At 33.5% G+C, this 20,593-nt stretch overlaps 1 protein-coding gene across 4 annotated transcripts in view; it reads right to left on the bottom strand.

Moving 5' to 3' along the window:
- Nucleotides 1-20,593, bottom strand: part of Rmdn2 (regulator of microtubule dynamics 2) — an 87,516-nt gene that overhangs the window by 21,254 nt on the left and 45,669 nt on the right. For all 4 annotated transcript variants that reach the window (XM_071601505.1, XM_071601506.1, XM_027933484.3 and 1 more), the window contains exons 3-5: nucleotides 19,209-19,383; nucleotides 12,982-13,084; nucleotides 8,994-9,054 (exon numbers count right to left, since the gene is read on the bottom strand). In XM_071601505.1, coding sequence (XP_071457606.1) covers nucleotides 8,994-9,054; nucleotides 12,982-13,084; nucleotides 19,209-19,383 — 339 coding nt within the window. The remainder of the gene's footprint in view (nucleotides 1-8,993; nucleotides 9,055-12,981; nucleotides 13,085-19,208; nucleotides 19,384-20,593) is intronic.

Raw genomic sequence — 20,593 nt, 5'->3', positions numbered from 1 at the left:
AATATTTAACATGAAAACAATAAATACTTGACATTAAGATAAGGCCATTTTCCTCAACCTTTCCTGGAAATAGTGTTATTAGAATTGTGTATCCCATGAATGATGTACTTTATTCTTCTGAAAATAAAAAAAATACATAAATGATTATGTGACAACAAACTGAACATAATATTTGTTCAGCAATTTGCCTATTTACTCTTGGGGAAAAAAATGAAAAGTAGATTCCCAGAAAAAGTCTCTCAAACTCCTTTATGAAATAGCCATGGTAACTTTAGGCCTCAATGTGTTTTCTTTTGTCATCATCTTTTTAAAACATAAAAATTTTAATAGACATTTTATGGAACACTTTTAGGATTATAGCAAACTTGAGCCGAAAGAGAGTTCCCAAATACTTCCCCATTAAAACACAAAAACCAAAAAACTCCTCCATTAGCAATATCCTGCATGAGGTATATTTGTTAAAATCAATGATCGTTGATTTCATGATACATTTGCACATCATTATTACCCAAGGTCAATAATTTACATTAGGGTTCACACTTGGTGTTCTACATTTTTCTGTCTTTTCCAGAAAGTTTGACCTTTTCCAGAATGTCATATAGCTGGAATCATGCAGTGTGCAGTCTTTTCAAATTGACTTCTTTTACTTATTAATGCACTTAAGCTTCCTCCAGGTCTTTTCATGGCTTGACAGACCATTTCTTTTTGGTGATGAACAATATTTCATTACCTGGATGTACTACAATATAATTACCCATTCACCCAATGACAGATATCTTGGCTACTTCCACGTTTGGGCAATTATGAATAAGGCTGTTATAAGCATTCATATGCAGACTTTTGTATAGAAATACATTTTCAATTCTTTGATAAATACCAAGGAGTATAACTGTGGATATTATGGCAACAATTTAGTTTATAAGAAACTTCCAAGTTGTCTTCTAAAATGGCTGTACCATTATACATTTCCACCAGCAGTGAATAAGAATTCCTATTGCTTCACTACCCTGTCAGCATTTGGTGTAGTCAGGGTTTTGAATTGTGGCTGTTCTAATAAGTATATGGTGGTATCTCACTGTTTTAAAGTTCACTGATGACATATCATGTTGAACCTCTTTTACTTACTTACCATCTATACAACTTCTTCGGTGAAGTGTCCATTCAGATTTTTTTTCTATTTCTTACTTGTGTTGTTTGTTGCCCTAATGTGAAATTTAAAGTAATCTCTGTACATTTTGTATAACAGTTCTTTGTCAGATTTTTTAAAAAATATTTTCTCCCAGTCTGTGACCTGTTTTCTAATATTCTTTACGTTGTCTTTCATTTTAAACTCCAGTGAAACTTGGTTTATAAATTATTTCTTTCATGGAGTGAATCTTTGGTGTTGTATATAAAAAGCCACTGCTATACCCAAGGTTATCTAGGTTTTTGCCTATGTTATCTTTTATGAGTTTTATAAGTTTTGCATTTTACATTTAGGTCTATAATCATTTTGAGTTTTTGTGAAGGATATAAAGTCTACACTCTCATTATTTTTTGCATATGGATATCTAGTTGTTCCAGCACTATTTTTTGGAAGATTATATTTATTTCTCTGTAAAAAACTATTTGACCATATTTATATGAGTCTATCCTGAGTTCCCTGTTCTGTTCCACTGATCTTTTTTTTTCCCTGCAATGTCATGCTGTCTTGATTACTATAGCTTTATAGTAAGTCTTGAAGTTGAGCAGTGTTAGTTCATTGGCTTTGTTTTCCTTCAGTATTGAATTAAGTCTTTTTTCCTCTCCATATAAACTAAATTTGTTGATATCCATAAAATAACTTGTGGGATTTTGATTGGGATTGTGTTGAATCTATAAATCAACTTGGGAAACACTGACATCTTGACAATATTGAGTCTCTATTCATGAAGATGGAATATCTCTCCATTTTTTTCATTCTTTGATATCTTCCATTGGAGTTTTATAGTCTTTCTCATATAGATATTGTACATATTTTGTTAGATTTTTACAAATATTTCGGTTTTAGGTGTGATAGTACAAATGTTAATATATTTTAATTTCAAATTTCACTTGCTCATTCCCAGTATACAGGAAAGCGATTTACTTTTGTACTTAACCTTATATCCTGCAACCTTGTCATAACTATTTAATTTCATGAGCTATTTTGTGAATTCTTTTGGATTTTCTACAAAGACAATTATGTCATTAGGAAATAAAGACATTTTTATTTCTTCACTCCCAATCTATATACTTTTCATGTCTTATTGCATTAGCTATAACTTTTAATAGAATGTTGAAAAACTGGTGAGAAGGGGCATCCTTTCCTTGTTACTAATACTAGTTTATTTTAATCAAGGAAAGCAAATTTCTCACCATTTATGTATGATGTTAACTGTAGGATTTTTGATGTTCATTATTGTTATGGTTTGGATGTGAGGTGTCCTCCAAAGCTCATGTGTGAGACAATGCAAGAGCATTCAGAGGGAAAATGATCAGGTTGTGAGAGCCTTAACCCAATCAGTGAATCATCCCTTGATGGGATTAACTGAGTTGTAACTAGAGGCAAGTGAGGTGTGGCCAGAACAGGTGGGTCATTGGGGCCGTGGATTTAGAGTATATATTTGTATCTGGCAAGTGGAGATATCTTTCTCTCCTTTCTGATTATCAGGTGGGCTGCTTCCCTCCACTACACTCTTCCACCATGATGCTCTGCCTCACCCAGAGCCCCAAGGAATGAAGCCTGCTGTATATGGATTGAGACTCTGAAACTATGAGCCCCCAAATAAACTTTTTCTCCTCTAAAATTGTTCTGGTTAGGTCTTTTAGTCCCAGTGGTGAAATAGCTGCCTAAAACATTTATCAACTTGAGGTTACCCTCTCTTTGTAATTTGCTGAGACTTTGTTTTGTTTGTTTTTCAGGTTTTTAAAATTCTTTCTTTCTCTCTGTTTTCGTTGTAGATGAACACAATACTTTTACTTTATTTATTTATGTGGAGCTGAGGATCGAACCCAGTGCATCACATGCGCCATGTGAGTGCTCTACCACTGAGTCACAACCCTAGCCCTGTTTTCAGGTTTTTACACGAATAAATGTTGGATGTTGTTAAATGCTCTGAATCTATTTATATGATCATGTGATTTTTATTCTTTGATCTGTTAATGTGATATATTAATTGATTTCAAAATTCTGAATCACCACCTTGCATATCCCTGAGGATAAATTCCACTTGGTTGTAGTATATAATTCAATTTGCTAATATTGTGTTGAGAATTTTGGATCTACATTCATGAGATACCAATGAGTGGTTTTCTTATAATGTTTTTGTCTGATTTTGACATTTGAGTTGTGCTGGCCTCATAGAATGAATTGGAAAATATATAATCTGCTTCTTTATTCTGAAAGAGATTGTAGAAAATTGTAGTAATTTCTTCCTTAAATATGTGGTAGAATTTACCAGTGAACTCATCCAGGCCTAATGATCTCTCTTTTGGAAGGTTATTAATTATTTATTCCATTTTTAAATATGGATATAGGTTTACTCAGATTGTCTATCTATCATGTTCTTTTGAAATGCCCCCTGAAGTTCTGTTATCATACCACCACAAAGAGTTCTAGATTGTGGAGTAATCCCAATCCTTCCAAAATTCCCATAACTACCTGTACAAGCTCCCTCTTGTTGTTATAAGAATTATGATTTTCCAACTTATTTGCACTTAAAACCTTTGGTCACTTCCTATTAAATATACTTTTCTATTGGGGTAGCTTTAGATTTACAGAAAATTTGCAGATAGTACAGATAGTTCCCATATAACCCACACATAGTTGTCCCTGTTGTTAATACCTTACATTACTATAGTAAATTTGCCATAATTGCACCAATGTTTTTATGCAACATTGATAGGAAATTGTCACAATATACCTTTATTAATATGCTATTATCAATTAAACTGTATACTTTATTAAAATTTAGGTTTTTCTCTAATGTTATTAGGCATTTCTGACACTATTCTCTCCATCCCTCCACCCACATTTCTATTAATTCACATTCTATTAGGTATAACTTTTAAAATTTTTGATGTTTATTTTTTTTTCAGAGATATAGATGGAGGTTTATTTAGGTAAGTAGATATATATTCAAAGGAGAATAAGGACAATCCCAAGAGATATCTCTTGGATCAAAAGGAGGAATACACATTCAAAGAAGAATGTGGGATATCTCTAGGTGAAAAGATTAGGTTATAATTTTTAATCATGTCAAAATCTTTTGAATTACTATTGCCATCCATCATATACTCTGTTCCTTTATTTTAGGTTGCAGATAACCTTTTGTAAGCATACCTTCTATATCTTAATCCACTGACAAAATTTCTAAACACCTTAGGGTCTAAGATATATAGACTTCACCTAGAATAACCCCCACATTCACAATGATCTTTAAAAAGCAGAGCTCAAACCCTTCAGGCAGCATGAGTAACCTCATCAACTTGCCTACACATCTATTTCTTGTCTATAGGGATAGAATGCCTTGCTTAAATCCACGTATACTAGGCTGATTTCCCTACTTCAACTACTAGCACAGAAATAAATAAATAAATAAATGTGTGTGTGTGTGTGTGTGTGTGTGTATAATGTTGCATTTTAGGAATATCTGCGTTGAGTCTACTTAATTTTACTTTCTCATCTAGAGAGTTATAAAACAACTCAACTACCTTGTTGTGCTAAAATTAAAGGAATAATTTATAGAAATGGGTTTGATTTTGTATTTTCTGGAAACCAGAACTACTTCTGCACATCTCTAAGCTTTTATTTTGCTTTCTCAACACATTCTCTCCAAGTTACTCAAGTAAAGAAAAAAGAAAACAAAAAACCCATGGTTTGCATAAATATTATATATTATAAATAAATATTATTATATATTATTTTCCCTTTTAAATAATTTGTCACTGAGTCTTGTTTTTTTTGGAAATTTGTTTCTTTCAAATCTAAAACATTATTTATCTTCTTACATATTATGCATTCAGGGTCACCTGGCTACCTTCTACCAAAAAGGTCATCATTTCTTTTCTATCAATTCTACCTAAGTGTCTTTTATAATATTGTTTTATATATATATATTTTGTACCAGAGATGGAACCCAGGGGCACTTAACCACTGAAGTATTTTAGCCTGGTCTGACAAAAACAACAGAATAACATAGAAAGTTTAAGCAGCCTTAAAGTCACAAAGCAATTCATTTTGGAAAATATAAAGATGAAAATTATATCTTTAAAGTGATTCCTGATTTATTAGTTGTTACCTATTATTAACCCTTAATGAAAATTATCCTTAAAGATTACATCTTTTACTTTAAAGACTTATAGAACATCATATAGCATTGCAAACTTGCTGCAGAACTAGACCTTTTATATATTTTATTTAGAGACAGGGTCTTGCTAAGTTGCTTAGGGCCTCGCTAAGTTATAATATTGTTAATTTTTTAAAAACATAATTTAATGTTTTATTTCCCAAACTCTCAGGTTGATGGGAACTCTGAAGAAAGTTAACAATGTGGTGTATTATCTCCATCTAGAGGTCATTTTAACTGTAAAAGCTTTGACAAGAATTCTGTATTTTCTTTGCATTGATATTAAAGATATTCTTAATAGTTGACAACCATACTGTTTTATCAAGTACAATTCCATTAGTTTCCCTGCAGTGTTTTCTGATTCAATGCAGATGCAATTTATATGGTTTGAGAAAGCAAAGGCAGTATACTTCACAGAAGAAAGAGTGATCATGTAATACCAGATCTGAGTTCTAGTTCCTATTTTTCCACTTACTGTGTGAACCGGTTACCAATCAATATACACATTCACACACACACACACACACACACACACACACATACAGGCACGCACACTCATACACACTGTGCTTTGTTTACCCTACTTAGAAAATGAAAACAGGCTGTTCTGTGAATCACATGCTATAGGGCATGTGGACATAATTTGCAAATGGTAGAGTACAACAAATATGTAAGACATTATTTATGATTAAGGCCATCCCTGTTTGACCTACAAGCTGCAAATCCATTGGTCATTTTATTCTCTTGATTTCAGAAGTATTTTAGCCTGGTCTGACAAAAACAACAGAATAAAATAGAAAGTTTAAGCAGCCTTAAAGTCACAAAGCAATTCATTTTGGAAAATATAAAGATGAAAATTATATCTTTAAAGCGATTCCTGATTTATTAGTTGTTACCTATTATTAACCCTTAATGAAAATTATTCTTAATGATTACATCTTTTATTTTAAAGTAAAGACTTATAGAACATCATATAACATTGCAAACTTGCTGCAGAACTAGATGGTAAATATTTTAGGCTTGGAGCCAGATAATCTCTTTTACACCTACTCTGTTGCTATGAACAATGCATGGGTGTGGCTGTGCTCCAGTAAATCTTTATTTATAAAAACAGGCAGTCAGAAATTTGGCCTGCAGGCCATACTTTGTTACTCATACTGAATGAACGAGAAAAGGTTTAACATCTTAACATACTGAAAATGATTTCATTAAAAGAAGATTTTTCTCAACGTTCTATTATAATTAATTATGGAATAGGTTTACCTAAATTTCACCCATTATTTCTCAAGTCAAAGTTTAAGTTGCTCTTATATCACCTTTTACCTCAACTGTTTAACTGAATAATTTTTGCATTCAAATTTATTAATATTTATCAATCAATTACATTTGAGTATTTTTAAATTAAAAACTGATACCAAATAAAAAATCATGGGAAACACATTTGGATCATTGCTTTGCATATGTATCGATGAGATTTAATTTTGGAGTTAAACCTCATTGTTACAGACAAGGCATTTATTTCACAACAAAAAGTTAAAAAAAGATAGATAATGGAGAAGTAACCAGATTGGTGGAAGATAGACTACAGCAACTACTAAGGGTGAGTCCAGCATAATCTGTGCTTACAAAATGGATCTCAAGATACTTAGGAAACCCTCAGACAAGATTCAATATTGTTCCTCTATGAAAATTGGAAACTCACATTGGTAAATGTCCTCAGGTTGAGGATTTACATCAAATGTACATTTTAAATGTGATTCTTCATAAATACAGATCAATGAATGGGAAAAGGATGAGAACAGAAGAGGAAGAGCTTTAGAGGAAGAAGACAGGATTAGGGAGGGGCAGAAGGAGGAAAAGGGAAATAGAGGGGAAGGGAAAAAGCTCAGACAGAGTTAGGAGCAAAATGTGTGTTCTTTCTGCATCCTAATCTGGCTAACCAAATGCCAAACACCTCCAATTATTAAGGAATGGGGAAAGTGGGGTGGAGGGGAGAGAGATGGAGGGAAGGCAGGGATGGGGGGAGAGATGTTTGATCAATACACATTGACTACAGTAACTCATAAAAATGGAAGACAGGAAGTACTTAACACATACACATGTTAGTTTATTAGTATATTTTAATACTATGTGAATTAAACTATCTAGGAAAATGTGGCTATGGAAATAATAACCAACACTCTTATATACTAGGGAAGTGATCTTAAAAATCTCTACCAGGATGTAACTGCAACTGTCCCTTTCCTAGAGTTTTTGCAGAAGCACCATGGGTAAGAATAATACTTTCTCTACTAGGTGCTTCAGTTCCTAAGTCAAGATGCTCTATCCATGAAAGCCATGCTAGGGAAATCATTCACAAATTCTGCGGGCTTTGTGCCTTAGCCATCTCTAGGATGTATGCGGGAAGGCAAAGTCTTCACAGGAGGAAGGAAGAGATGGTGAGGTGGGCGAGATATGGACCACCCTGTCATGAAAGAAGTCAGGAACCAGGATTGCAGCTCATCTTAGGCCAAGTAAGGGCAGCTTCTAAAAACCTTTTCATATTTCAGCCTTTGTTTTTAAAATTTGGGGGATTTAGGAAACGTTATGGGATTCCTGCACACGGAGTTTTAAATGAGATTTTTGTGATGGAGCGCCCCCTGCTGACAGCAAGCCAAAGAAACAGTATGATCTGGGAAGTTGGTTTGTACTTCAGTTAGGTGGGCAAAAATGATTTCCCGAAGGTCAAATGGGGACCTGTGGAAAAGCAGCTATTTGGAGAGAGTTTTTTACATAACAGTGTAAGGAGGGAATCAAATACACCCAGAGAGGGGATGGATTTATGGAAATTTAAGACTGAAGAAAGTGTCATAAATGGTTATTTCATCTTCTTAGCATCTAAAATACCTATCTGTATTGTTGGGGAGGGGGCGGGGAACTAAGGAATTAAATGCAACTAAAAGGAATAACAATAACTAAAAGCAATGTATTTCTTCTTATTTGTGTTTTACAATTTTAAATATACAAAGGGTCCGAAACAAATCCTGAATAGTTTTTTTCTTGCCCCAAGGATATTCACGCATGCCACCCAAATAATTAAATTCCCTATGTTTAGAATGAGAAATTATACTCCATCTATGTATGATGTATCAAAGTGCATTCTACTGTCATTTATAACTAAGGAAAACAAATAAAAATTTTCCTGTATTTGGCCTTTCTTGTATTATAACTGGCTTTTCTTTGACCTATGGAAATTGTATCTGATGACTCAGCAACTCAGAAGAAAATGGCTAACGTATTTTTTTATTATTTGAAGCATTCTTTCTATATTTTGTTTAGAACATGACATTATTTCAGTATGTTTTCAAACAAAATGCTATGTTGTTAGATTTAATTATAATTTATCATCTGCAAAGGCATTAGACTTAGTAGATTCATTGATGAAGTCTTCAATGAAAGTTTAAATTAAATGTATTTAAAATATGCTTAAAAAGAAATACATGAGAATAAAAAATAGCACAGTTGCTGTACTATCTCCTAAACACATTTTTTTCCCAGTGAATATGGCTGACAAGTTCATTGGGTCAATTGTAGCTTTAAAAATCCATTGCAAAATATAAAGAGCATATTAGAACACAAAATACTGCACAAATCCTGTATACTTACCACAGGTGACAGTATCCATTCATGGGCGCTCTAGCAACAGCTCGTTCACCTAAAGTTTTTCCTGAAAGATAAATGTGCTTTTAGAACTTTCATGTGAGTTGTTAGGAGGTGGATTCTGTAATTATATCAGTGGTTCCTAAAGTATGATCCCAAGACCAAAAGCATTATCATCACCTGGAAATGTGTTAGAAAAGCACATGTGGGAGACTACTCAATCATAAACTCTGCGTTTTAACCCTCCTCCAATGATTCTGATGTGTGCTAAGGTTCAAGACCCACTTGATTAACAGACTTAACCAAGCACAAGAAAATCATTCAGTCACTACTTCAAAGCATAGAATTTTTTTTTTTTTGTAATCAATTCAAACAACATTTACTGAATAACTACTAAGTGCTATATCTGGGAATAAAATGTCAAATAAGACACAGTCCTTGACTTTCAGGGCTCACAGGTCAGAAGGTGGCAAGTATATAAACAAGTAAATTGCCAAAAAAAAGCAAGGAGAAAGAAAACAGAACACAGTAGAATGAGTGTCTAAAGGAGTAAGGAAGATGATGTTCTTACTGAGTCACTTGCAATAATGAAGAGGCTCAGTGACAGAAATTATTTCCCTAAGTTATTTCACTTAATTTTAGAATAACTCTGATAACTCTGATCATGTAGTAATTACTTTGGGCAGAGGTGTGTCTAATACTTTGAAAAAATCAAAATGTTTTAAAGAAAATCACATTCTCAGAATGTTTCTCAAAGAGGCCATTTTGTTTTATACCTTCTTTCTCCACTCCCCCACTTCTTTTTTTATTTTTATTTTTTTGCTTGAAAAGACTATCCAATGATATAGAAAATACCTTTCTATATAAATGGTTGAGATAACCTTTATGATTAAGAATCTTCAATTCTAAAACTATTCTCCCATTTGTTGATTTGTTAGGTAGCACTATATAGCTCTATCCAAAGGGAATTAAAAAGTAAAGTATTTTAATAATAACTGATATTAAATTATGTACAAGTATGAAAGGAGTTAGTACTTTTAAGTGAGTGGCGAAAACATACTTGTTAGTGTAAAAATATTAAAAACTAAATCAACGTTTAGAAACATTGCCAAATAAAACTTTTAGTGTACTACCACATGACTAAAATAGAGGTGACTCCATCACTCTTAGAATACAAAAGAAAGTTGGGAAATTTACAGGCTGGATTCCCATGTAGCTGAAGCCCAAAAGGAAAGCTATTTCTGTTACAGAACTGTATTTTGTACTCTTTTTGAGACATTTGTATAGATCACTTAATTATGAAGAATATAGTAACATTCCTTTAAATGTTAAGATTTCTATTTTATTTGGAATATGTTAGGGTCAATCATAATGCTTCAAAAAGGTACTGCATAATGATATATTCACTGTGAGTTTTATAAAAGAATTCTGCACTTTTCAAAGATCAAAGTTTCCTTGGTACAACAAACACATTATTTTGAGGAAAAAAAAAAAAAACAGTCAATACTTCTTCCCTTATACCAAATCCACCATTCTTCAATAGCTGGCCTGAATCCTTGCTCTCAACTCCATTGTACTTGTTCATAACCTTATTAAGCACATACACTAAATTATAATTGACGGGTGCTTTATTGATATTTTTCACATAGTAAGTTCCTTAGTGTATTATTGTCTTGATAATATTTATGTCTTTCCTCTGCCTTCCTCTAACCCTCATTTTAACATTGCTCCTAGACACAATAATTTTGAATAAATATTTCTTTCTTTCTTTTTGAGAGAGAGAGAGAGAGAGAGAGAGAGAGAGAGAGAGAGAGAGAGAATTTTAATATTTATTTTTCAGTTTTCGACAGACACAACATCTTTGTTTGTATGTGGTGCGGAGGATAGAACCCGGGCCGCACGCATGCCAGGCGAGCGCACTACCGCTTGAGCCACATCCCCAGCCTGAATAAATATTTCTTACACGGATGAATAAAAGGAATGAAGTCTTTTTTAACTTATTTCAATAAAGTCTTCTTAATTATTTCAATATCTGAGGTATTTCTCCTTTTTCTTTGACATGATAAATTTTCCTTCCTTTCTTTCCTCCCTTTTTCCTTTTCCCTCCATATCTTCCTTCCTCCCTCCTTCCTTTCTTCCTATATATTCTACTTCAATTCTATGCTGCATCTTACCCCGGGATTTCCTCCAGCATATATCCATTTCATTAATTCAGTTAAACTCCTGAACCATTTAAAAATAGAGATTCAAAGTAATTTTACTCTATGGGGAACTGTTAACTTCCATAAGAAAGACTTCCCCGTATCAAACTCCAATCCTTGCAATCACATACTCCACGGTATACAATCTCACAATCCGTTATGTACCATCATCCCATTTATTAAACACCTAAAAAACGTACGTAGAAAAACAAATACACCACTTCTGTAACTTTGAAATAAATATTGATGCTTTTAGAGTTCTGTTCTTTTGAGGAAAGTAAGAGGAATGAATAGTGATAACATTCATTACTATTATTAAAGATAAAAAATTATGTACTGAGCTCCAGATTATAATTTACAACATATTGTGATACACCTGTGTCAATTTCATTTAAATATTTGTAGAACTAAAAACTTGGGACTAGATGGGTTAATACCCTGCACTCTTCTTTGATAATAGCTTATTCCATTTTGGTTCCTTATACATAAGGTTATTTGAATAAAAGTGCCTTCCCATCAGTTGTAAGCTTCCCCATAGTCTATTTTGAGACTCTATGTATTCTGTTATTCCATTTTTGTGATCTTCACCTGCTACCTGCTAATATAAAGCCCAGGTTAGGGCAAGTGCTTAAGAAAAACTTATATCTAATTTCTGAAAGTATCAAACATTTTACACAAATATATTTATATTTTCTCAGTAGATATGAAAATTAAATACTTTGTTCTATTTGATTAAATTTCTATTTTCCTTGAAGTTAATAAATCTCTTCTCTAGAATTCCACTTTGTATTTAGCCTGCAAATTGGACTGCTCCAGACAAACTGATCCACAAAGCTGATAATGAATATGACAAACAAGAAGGGAGGTCCTCTTATTTTCCTCCCTCTGCAGGAAGACTAAAGTGCAGAGGTCATTCCGTAAACATTATCTCCAAGCTGAAGTATCACAAAGAGTTTGGTAATATTTCCTTTGTAGAAATAAACACAACAGAGAACTATATGGGGAGGAGATCTCTCTTGCCATTTCTTCCTCATGCTATCTTAGAGAAGACAGGCTTGGAAAAGAGTTGGCTTTGGAATAAAAGAAGAATTTTAGGGGTCATGATGCCAAATTATAATGCTGAAGCTCAGAGAGATGGCAGTTAGGAGCTTTTATAAGAAAGTGTTTTGGCATTCATTGAGAGTCAAGGTGAAATATGAAAATGATAACACTAAGAACAACAATTTGACATTCTGGCTATTGTTTGTTGTTATTAGGGAATTTTAAAAAATATACAAAAAAGTATAGATGACAGTATAAAAGATCATGATGTATTTATCAGTTAGCTTTAACATTATTAACTCAAGATTAATCTTGATTTATCAAGATATATTTTGAAAAAAACATGAGAGTTTCTTTCCTTATGGTCTCCAGAGTACTCCCCTGAATATGTAAGGTGTGTTATTTTAATTGTGGTAGATTACTGCTGGTGACAATAGTCCTTTGCCTATTATTGTTCCCCAAATACTACCACTTAATGTCTTTCTGTGATTATATAAACTTTAGAAGGTGATATTTGAGGGTTTTTTTCAGTTGCCTATTCTAATATGCTCAAATATTTTTAAACAATGTATATTTTAGTTCTAAGAAAACTGTCCTGAGACTGTGTGTATTTTTTGCTACTAGGATATACTAAAGTAACTTAAACATATTGATTTTAATTAAGATTATTTAGATTTAATTATAATTCACTAGCAGTTTATTTTAGATCCTAATTGCCACTTGAGAATAACCAGTCTTGAAAAAATACTTACCAATATTAGCATAATGTTTCTTTTCTTGTGTGTTTGTAGACAACTCACTCATGTCTCCATAAGCACGAACAAGTCGCCACATATACTCTGCTTCATCTTTAAACTGAAAAGATAAAATTGCCCATTAGATGTACTCAATATTTGTTCAGACTAAAACTGTTTTCCAACTGCAACTTTTAACAATTGGTATTTTAAGTAACTGAATCTATGCATACACAAATTTAAGTATTTAACATTTTAAATCCAAATATCTATGACTAAGAAATGTGACCTAATGTATTATTGAATCTTAAACCTAATTAATATTACCTAGGCACTTGGTCTTAGTATGTAGAAGAGAGAATTGACAGGTATCAGAATCCATAAATTCTCTGTGAGTTATGGTACCTTCTTATTTTTCTAAGTTATTTATTTTATCAATATAGATAGCTCAGTGAACATTATGAATAATATCTGTATACTTAAGTATATATACTCAAAAGGGTAATCATACTTTTAACCTAAACTTCCCAAATATAATCTTGAAGATTTTTTAAGGTTTTAAAATTTTATTGACAGATAGTAATTGTATTTTTTATGGGGTACAGTGTGATGTTTTGGTATATTTCTACTCAGAATACTTAGGTTTTTAGACAATGTGTTTAGAGGTTAGGCTTAAATTGCTCATGGGAAAGATTTTTTTTCTTTTGAGGATTCTGCAATATCCTCCCCTGACACCTTTTTCTTTACTGGTAGTGGAAAAAGGGATGAGTTTTTCCATTCAGGTCCAACATTAAAGATTGCAAAATGACCACCGGTTGAAATACCTTTAAATATTGATAGTCCCATCATACGAATAACAAAATAGAAAAATTAAAATATTGTTTTTCCTCTCCCCAGAGAACAGGTACTATATGCCTTGGCATAATGTCTTATTCTTAATCATTTATGTATATAAATTAATAAAAAAGGAAATCCTTATAATTATAGGTCTGGTACCTATTTTTAGATAAGTTTCATTAACTCTTTTTTTTTCATTTTTAAAATTTTTTATGTGTTCTCTAGTTATACATGATAGTAACCTTTTTTTTTTTTTTTTTTTAGTACCAGGGATTGAACCCAGGGGCACTCAACCACTGAGCCACGCCCTTTTTTGTATTTTATTTAGAGACAGGGTCTCACTGAGTTGCTTAGCTCTTCACTTTTTTTGCTGAGGCTGGCTTTGAACTCATGATCCTCCTGCCTTAGCCTCCTGAGCCACTGGGATTATAGGCGTGTGCCACCATGCCTGGCAGTAAAATGTGTTTTGATATATCATACATATCATACATACATGGAGTACAACTTCCCATTTGTGTGATTGTATGTGATGTGGAGTTATGCTGGTCATGTATTCATATTAGAACATAAGAAATTTATGTCCCATTCATTCTATTGTCTTTCCTATTCCTATCCTCCCTTCCCTTTATTCCCCTTTGTCTAATCCAGTGAACTTCTATTCTTTCCTCTGCCCTGCTTAATGTGAGTTAGCATCTGCATATTAGACAGAACTTTTGGCCTTTGGTTTTTTAGGGATTGGCTTATTTCACTTAGCATGACAGTCTCCAGTTTCATCCATTTATTGGCAAATGCCGTAATTTCATTTTTGTTTATGGTGGAGTAATTTTCCATTATGTATGTACCAGATTTTCTTTATCCATTCACCTGTTTAAGAACCTCTAGGTTGGTTCCACAGTTTAGTTATTATGAATTGAGCTGCTATAAACATTGATGTGGCCATGTCACTATAGTATGCTGATTTTAAGTACTTTGGGTATAGACTGAAGAGTGGGATAACTGGGTCAAATGGTGTTCCATTCCAAGTTTTCTGAGGGATCTCCATACTGATTTCCAGAGTGGCTGCACCAATTTGCAGTGCCACCAGCAATGTATGAGTGTTCCTTTTTCCCCACATCTTCACCAACATTTATTGTTACTTGTATTCTTGATATTTGCCATTCTGACTGAAGTGAGATGAAATCTCAGTGTAGCTTTAATTTGCATTCCTCTAATTGCTAGAGCTATTGAACATTTTTTCATATATTTATTAACTGATTGTATTTCTTCTTCTGTGATGTGTGTGTTAAGTTCCTTTTTCCATTTATTGATTGGGTTATTTGTTTTTTGGTGTTAAGTTTTTTGAGTTCTTTATATGGAGATTAATACTCTATCTGAGGTGCATGTGGCAAAGATTTTCTCCCATTCTGTAGGCTCTCGCTTCACATTACTGATTGTTTTCTTTGCAGTAAAGAAGTTTTTCATTTGATACTATCCCATTTATTGGTTCTTGATTTTACTTCTTGCACTTTAGGAGTATTGTTGAGGAATTTGGTTCCTAAGACAATGTGATGGAGATTTGGGTGTACTTTTTCTTCTAGTAGGCACAGGGTCTCTGGGATAATGCCTAGGTCCTTAATCCACTTGAGTTTTGTGTAGGGTGAGAGATAGGGGACTAATTTCATTTTGCTATATATGGATTTCCAGTTTTTCTAGCATCATTTGTTGAAGAGGCTACCTTTTCTCCAATGTATGTTTATAGCACCTTTGTCTAATATGATATAACTATATTTATGTGAGTTAGTCTCTGTGTCTTCCATTCTGTACCACTGGTCTTCAAGTCTGTTTTGGTGCCAACACCATGCTATTTTGTTACTATAGCTCTATCATATAAATTAAGGTCTTGTATTGTGATGCCTCCTGCTTCAATTTTCTCACTGAAGATTGCTTTGACTATTCTGGGCCTCTTGTTTTTCCAAGTGAATTTTATAACTGCCTTTTCTATTTCTAAGAAGAATGTCATTGGAATTTTAGTAAGAATTGCTTTAAATCTGTTTAGCACTTTTGGTAGTATGGACATTTTGACATTATTAGTTCTGCCTATCCAAGAATGTGAGAGATCTTTCCATCTTTTAAGGTCTTCTTCAATTTCTTTCTTTAGTGTTCTCTTAGTTTTCATTGTGGAAGTCTTTCACATAGTGGACTAGCAATCATAAATATTTATGGCTCAAACAATGGAGCATCTGCATACATCAAACAAATCTTTCTCAATTTCAAGAATCAAATAGACCACAGCACAATAATACTTGGTGACTTTAACATACCTCTCTCACAACTGAATAGATTCTCCAAACAAAAAGAAGCTATAGAACTAAAAAATACAATTAATAATTTATATATATATATATATATATATATATATATATATATAGAGAGAGAGAGAGAGAGAGAGAGAGAGAGAGACTTTAATATATATATATATATATATATATATAATATTTCATCCATCAATCACTGAATATACTTTCTTCTCAGCAACCCATAGATCCTTCTGTACAATAGACCATATCTTATGCCACAAAGCAACTCTTAGCAAATACAAAAAAGAGAGTTAATACCCTGCATTCTGTCAGATCATATGGAATGAAATTAAAAATCAATGATAAAATTAAAAATAGAATCTACTCTAATACCTGGGGAATAAATAATATGCTCTTCAGTGACCAATGGATAGAAAAAGAAATCAGGATGAAATTAAAAAATTACTTAGAGGTAAATGAGAATAGTGATACAACACATCAAGATCGAAAGGACACTATGAAGAAGATGCCAAGAGGAAATCATTGAGCTCATTCATTAAAAGAATAGAAAGTCACTGAATAAATAACCTAACATTACATCTCAAAGCCCTAGAAAAAGAACAAATCAACACCAAAAGCAGTGTAAGACAGAAAATACTTAAAATCAGAATTGAAATCAATGAAATTGAAACCAAAACAATCCAAAAAAATCAATGAAACAAAAAGTTGTTTCTTTGAAAAAGTAAATAAAATTGATAGACCCTTATTCATGTTAATGAAGAGACAGAGAAAAAAACAAATTACTGAAATTCATAATGAAAAAGGAAATATCATAATGGATACCTCTGAAATACAGGCAATAATCAGAAACTATATTGAAAATTTATTCTCTAATAAAATAGAAAACTGTGATGACATCAACAAATTTCTAGAGACATATGGCCTATACAAATTGAATCAACAGGACATACAAAATTTAAACAGATCAATTTCAAGCAATAAAAGTGAAGATGTCATCAAAAGCCTACCAAGAAAGAAAAGCCCAGGACCAGACGGGTTCTCAACCTAGTTTTACCAGACCTTCAAAGAAAAACTAACACCAATCCTCCTCAAATCATTCTATGAAATTGAAAATAAGGGAATCCTTCCAAACTCATTCTTTGAAGCATGTGATACCAAAGCCAGACAAAGACATCAAGGAAAGAAAACTTCAGACCAATATCCCTGATGGACATAGATGCAAAAATTATTAATAAAATACTGACAAATCACATACAAAAACATATTACAAAGATAGTGCAGCATGATCAAGTGGGGTTCATCCCAGAGATGCGAGGTTGGGTCAACATACAGAAATTAATAACATAATTCATCACATCAACAGACTTAACAGACAAGAATCATGTGATCATCTCAATAGATGCAGAAAAAGAATTTGACAAAATACAAAATCCATTCATGCTCAAAATACTAGAAAAACTAGGGAAAGAACATCTTTCAACATTGTAGAAGCTATATATGTTAAACCCAAGGCCAACATCATTCTAAATGTAGAAACATTGAAAGCATTCCTTCTAAAACTTGGAATAAGACAGGGATACACTCTTTCACCATTTCTATTCAACATAGTCCTTGAAATTCTAGCCAGAACAATTAGAAGAAAGACATTAAAGGGATACAAATAGGAAAAGAAGAACTCAAACTATCTTACTTTGCTTACATGATTCTATATTTAGAAGACACCCCCAAAACAACAATTTCTAGAACTAGTGAATGACCTCAGCAAAGTAGCAGGATATAACAACACACATTAATCAATTGCATTCCCTAAACATTAGTGATGAATCAACTGAAAGAGAAATAAGGAAAACTATCCCATTCACAGTAGCTTCAAAGAAAATAAAATATTTGGGAATCAACCAAATATTTGGTTAGATATGCTGGAGGCTCTTCATAGAATGCAAATTGGTCTGGAGATTTTAAGCCAGCACACCTCTGGGCTCAGCAATTGCGAGTCTTCACTGGAAGATTTCCCCCCAGTGATCTCCCCTGGGTTCCACTTGTGGGTGGAGGAGCCAATTCTTAGTCCACTGTGTCACCTGCAGACCCAACATTTCCTGGTCTTGGGCTCAGTCTCCAAACTCAATTTCTCCTGCTCTGGCCCTTTCAAATTCCTGGCCAGGCATGTCTCTCCCAGCTGATCCTGCAAGCAGCTGGATTGGGACAGGGAAAGGGAGAGCTGGGTAGGTTTCCACAACCAATATTCCTCTGTGTAAACCTTTCTCCACATTTGATTTTTTCCTGGTCACACAGGCACTCTCTATGTCGTGCAATGTGGGTTTGCAAGACTTGTATTTCAGGCCAAACTCAGGTTTACCAGGAATTTTCTCCCCCAGCTGCTGGCCCCCATGAAGTGGCTGCAAAATTATTCCTTCCTTTGTCTTCCACATGCCACAGGGAGAGAATCAGCTTCTTTCCCACATGAGGATATTGTGCAGTATGCCTTTCAGTTTAATCAGGCAGTGTTTTTGATCTATAAACTTTCCATACCCAGACATGTCTCAGGGTTCCTAAAAATGCTGGTTCCTTTAATTCCTTTATCCCTCCACTTTGCTCACATAGGGACCTCTCTGGCTGTGGCAGTGGCTGTGGCATGGGGATTTCTTTGTAACTTTACTATAACCAACCTCCTGAGTCTCTGATCTGCTTTGACTATCCAGTATTAAATTTCAGTAAAGTACTGCCTTTTTTTTTTTTTTATATTCACTGACCTTGCTGAGACACTGCCTATCTACTTTCTTGGTTTCATACCACAGAACAGCCAGGAAAGTGACCTTCTCTATTCTGCCATCTTGATATATCCTATTAATTAAATCTTGTACTTAAGTTTTTAAAAATTTTAGTCATTTTATTAAAAAACTTCACATCAATCATTTACATTATGTGAACTGTGACATAACATAAATAAGATGATAGATAAAGTAAAAAAAATGAAAACAACATATTGTCAAAAAGTTCTTACCTTTTCTTTGTTTCTTTAGTTTTTTCATGTGGTGCCAGGGATTGAACCCAGTGCCTCACACATGTTAGGCAAGCACTCTACCACTGAGCCATAACCCCAGAAGTTCTTACCTTTTCTTTGTAGTCACAAAGTAGTTCAAAACTCTCCGTCTTGCCAGACTCATTCATACGTAAATGATCTGCCTTCTGAAGAAGGGCATCTAACTTTAATTCTTCTACATGTGTGTTAAATGCCTTAGTGCCTGGAAAACTTTGTTCTTCTGTGTCAGTATTAGCTGTAATATACCTAAAATGGCAGAAATGACCATTAACTCCTATGAAAGTTATGCATAATTGCCAGAGTGATACTTTTAAAATGCAAATCGAATCATACATAGAACTATAATTGGTGCCCAGTAGACAACAGAGACAATGCTGAAGATCTAATAACAGTTCCTGTACAATTTGCCTCCCAACCCCAATTCCTCTCTAACTTCATTTGTCACCACTCTTCTCACTCATTCATCTCCACTGTGGCCTCCTCGCTGTTCCTTAAGCCTGCCAAGCATGTCCTACCTCAGGACCTTTGCTCTGATGCTGCTTTGATGCCATGCTCTTACCTTAGACAGCTACACTACACCCTCACCTCCTTCAAATCTTTGCACCAATGTCGTTTCCTCAGTGTAGCCCATCCAGGTCACTCTATTTAATACAGGAACTCACACACTCCTCACCTTCAATCTCCCTCATCATGTTTGACTCCCCACTCACATAGCACATATTATCTTCTAATATACTGTATAGCTTACTAATCTACTACATATGCTGTAATTTGTCAGCATTCATTCCATAAGAATGAATGCTTCCTGATAGTTGGGTTCATCAACTCATGTGTCGAGTGCCCAAACGGGGCACTTATATTTTATAATATATAAGAAAACAAATTAGAAATAGTGAGGAAAGCAAAAAAAAAAAAAAAGGTCAAAGATGAATACAGTCAATAAAAGATACATATATTTTTTCCTTTTTACAAGGAACACAAATGTGGTTCTTCATTTTTGAGCAGCTAATGCAATCAGTCATATAATTTGCAGTTCTCATTAGATATAAACAAAGATAAAAGTGAGTTCTTTGGAAAATTGCAACTATTACCAAATGCTGACTCAAATTTCTTTCAAAGGCCTTATAAAGAAGACATTTTATGAACTGATATCTAACTTCTTAAAAAAACATTCTTTACTAATGGAAACCATGTTTTCCCAATGATTCAAAACAAAACACCTGGACTCATCCTTGATTTTTTTTTTTTTCCTAAGCACCATCTAGCAAATTCTGTTGATTCTATCTTCAGAATGTACCCAGAATCTAGCCATTTCTAACCACCTCTCCCAGTGTCACCCTGATCTAAACCTCCAACATCTCACCTGAATTACTGCAATGGCCTTCTATCATGTCTCCCTGATTTAATTCTTGACTTTTATTAGTCTATTTTGAATAGAGTAGACAGAAGCATTTTC

Source organism: Marmota flaviventris, chromosome 14 (assembly GCF_047511675.1).
Source record: "Marmota flaviventris isolate mMarFla1 chromosome 14, mMarFla1.hap1, whole genome shotgun sequence".
Taxonomy (NCBI): Eukaryota; Metazoa; Chordata; class Mammalia; order Rodentia; family Sciuridae; genus Marmota; species Marmota flaviventris.
The sequence above is the reverse complement of the archived record's forward strand: the minus strand, read 5'-3'. Positions and strand labels throughout refer to the sequence as shown.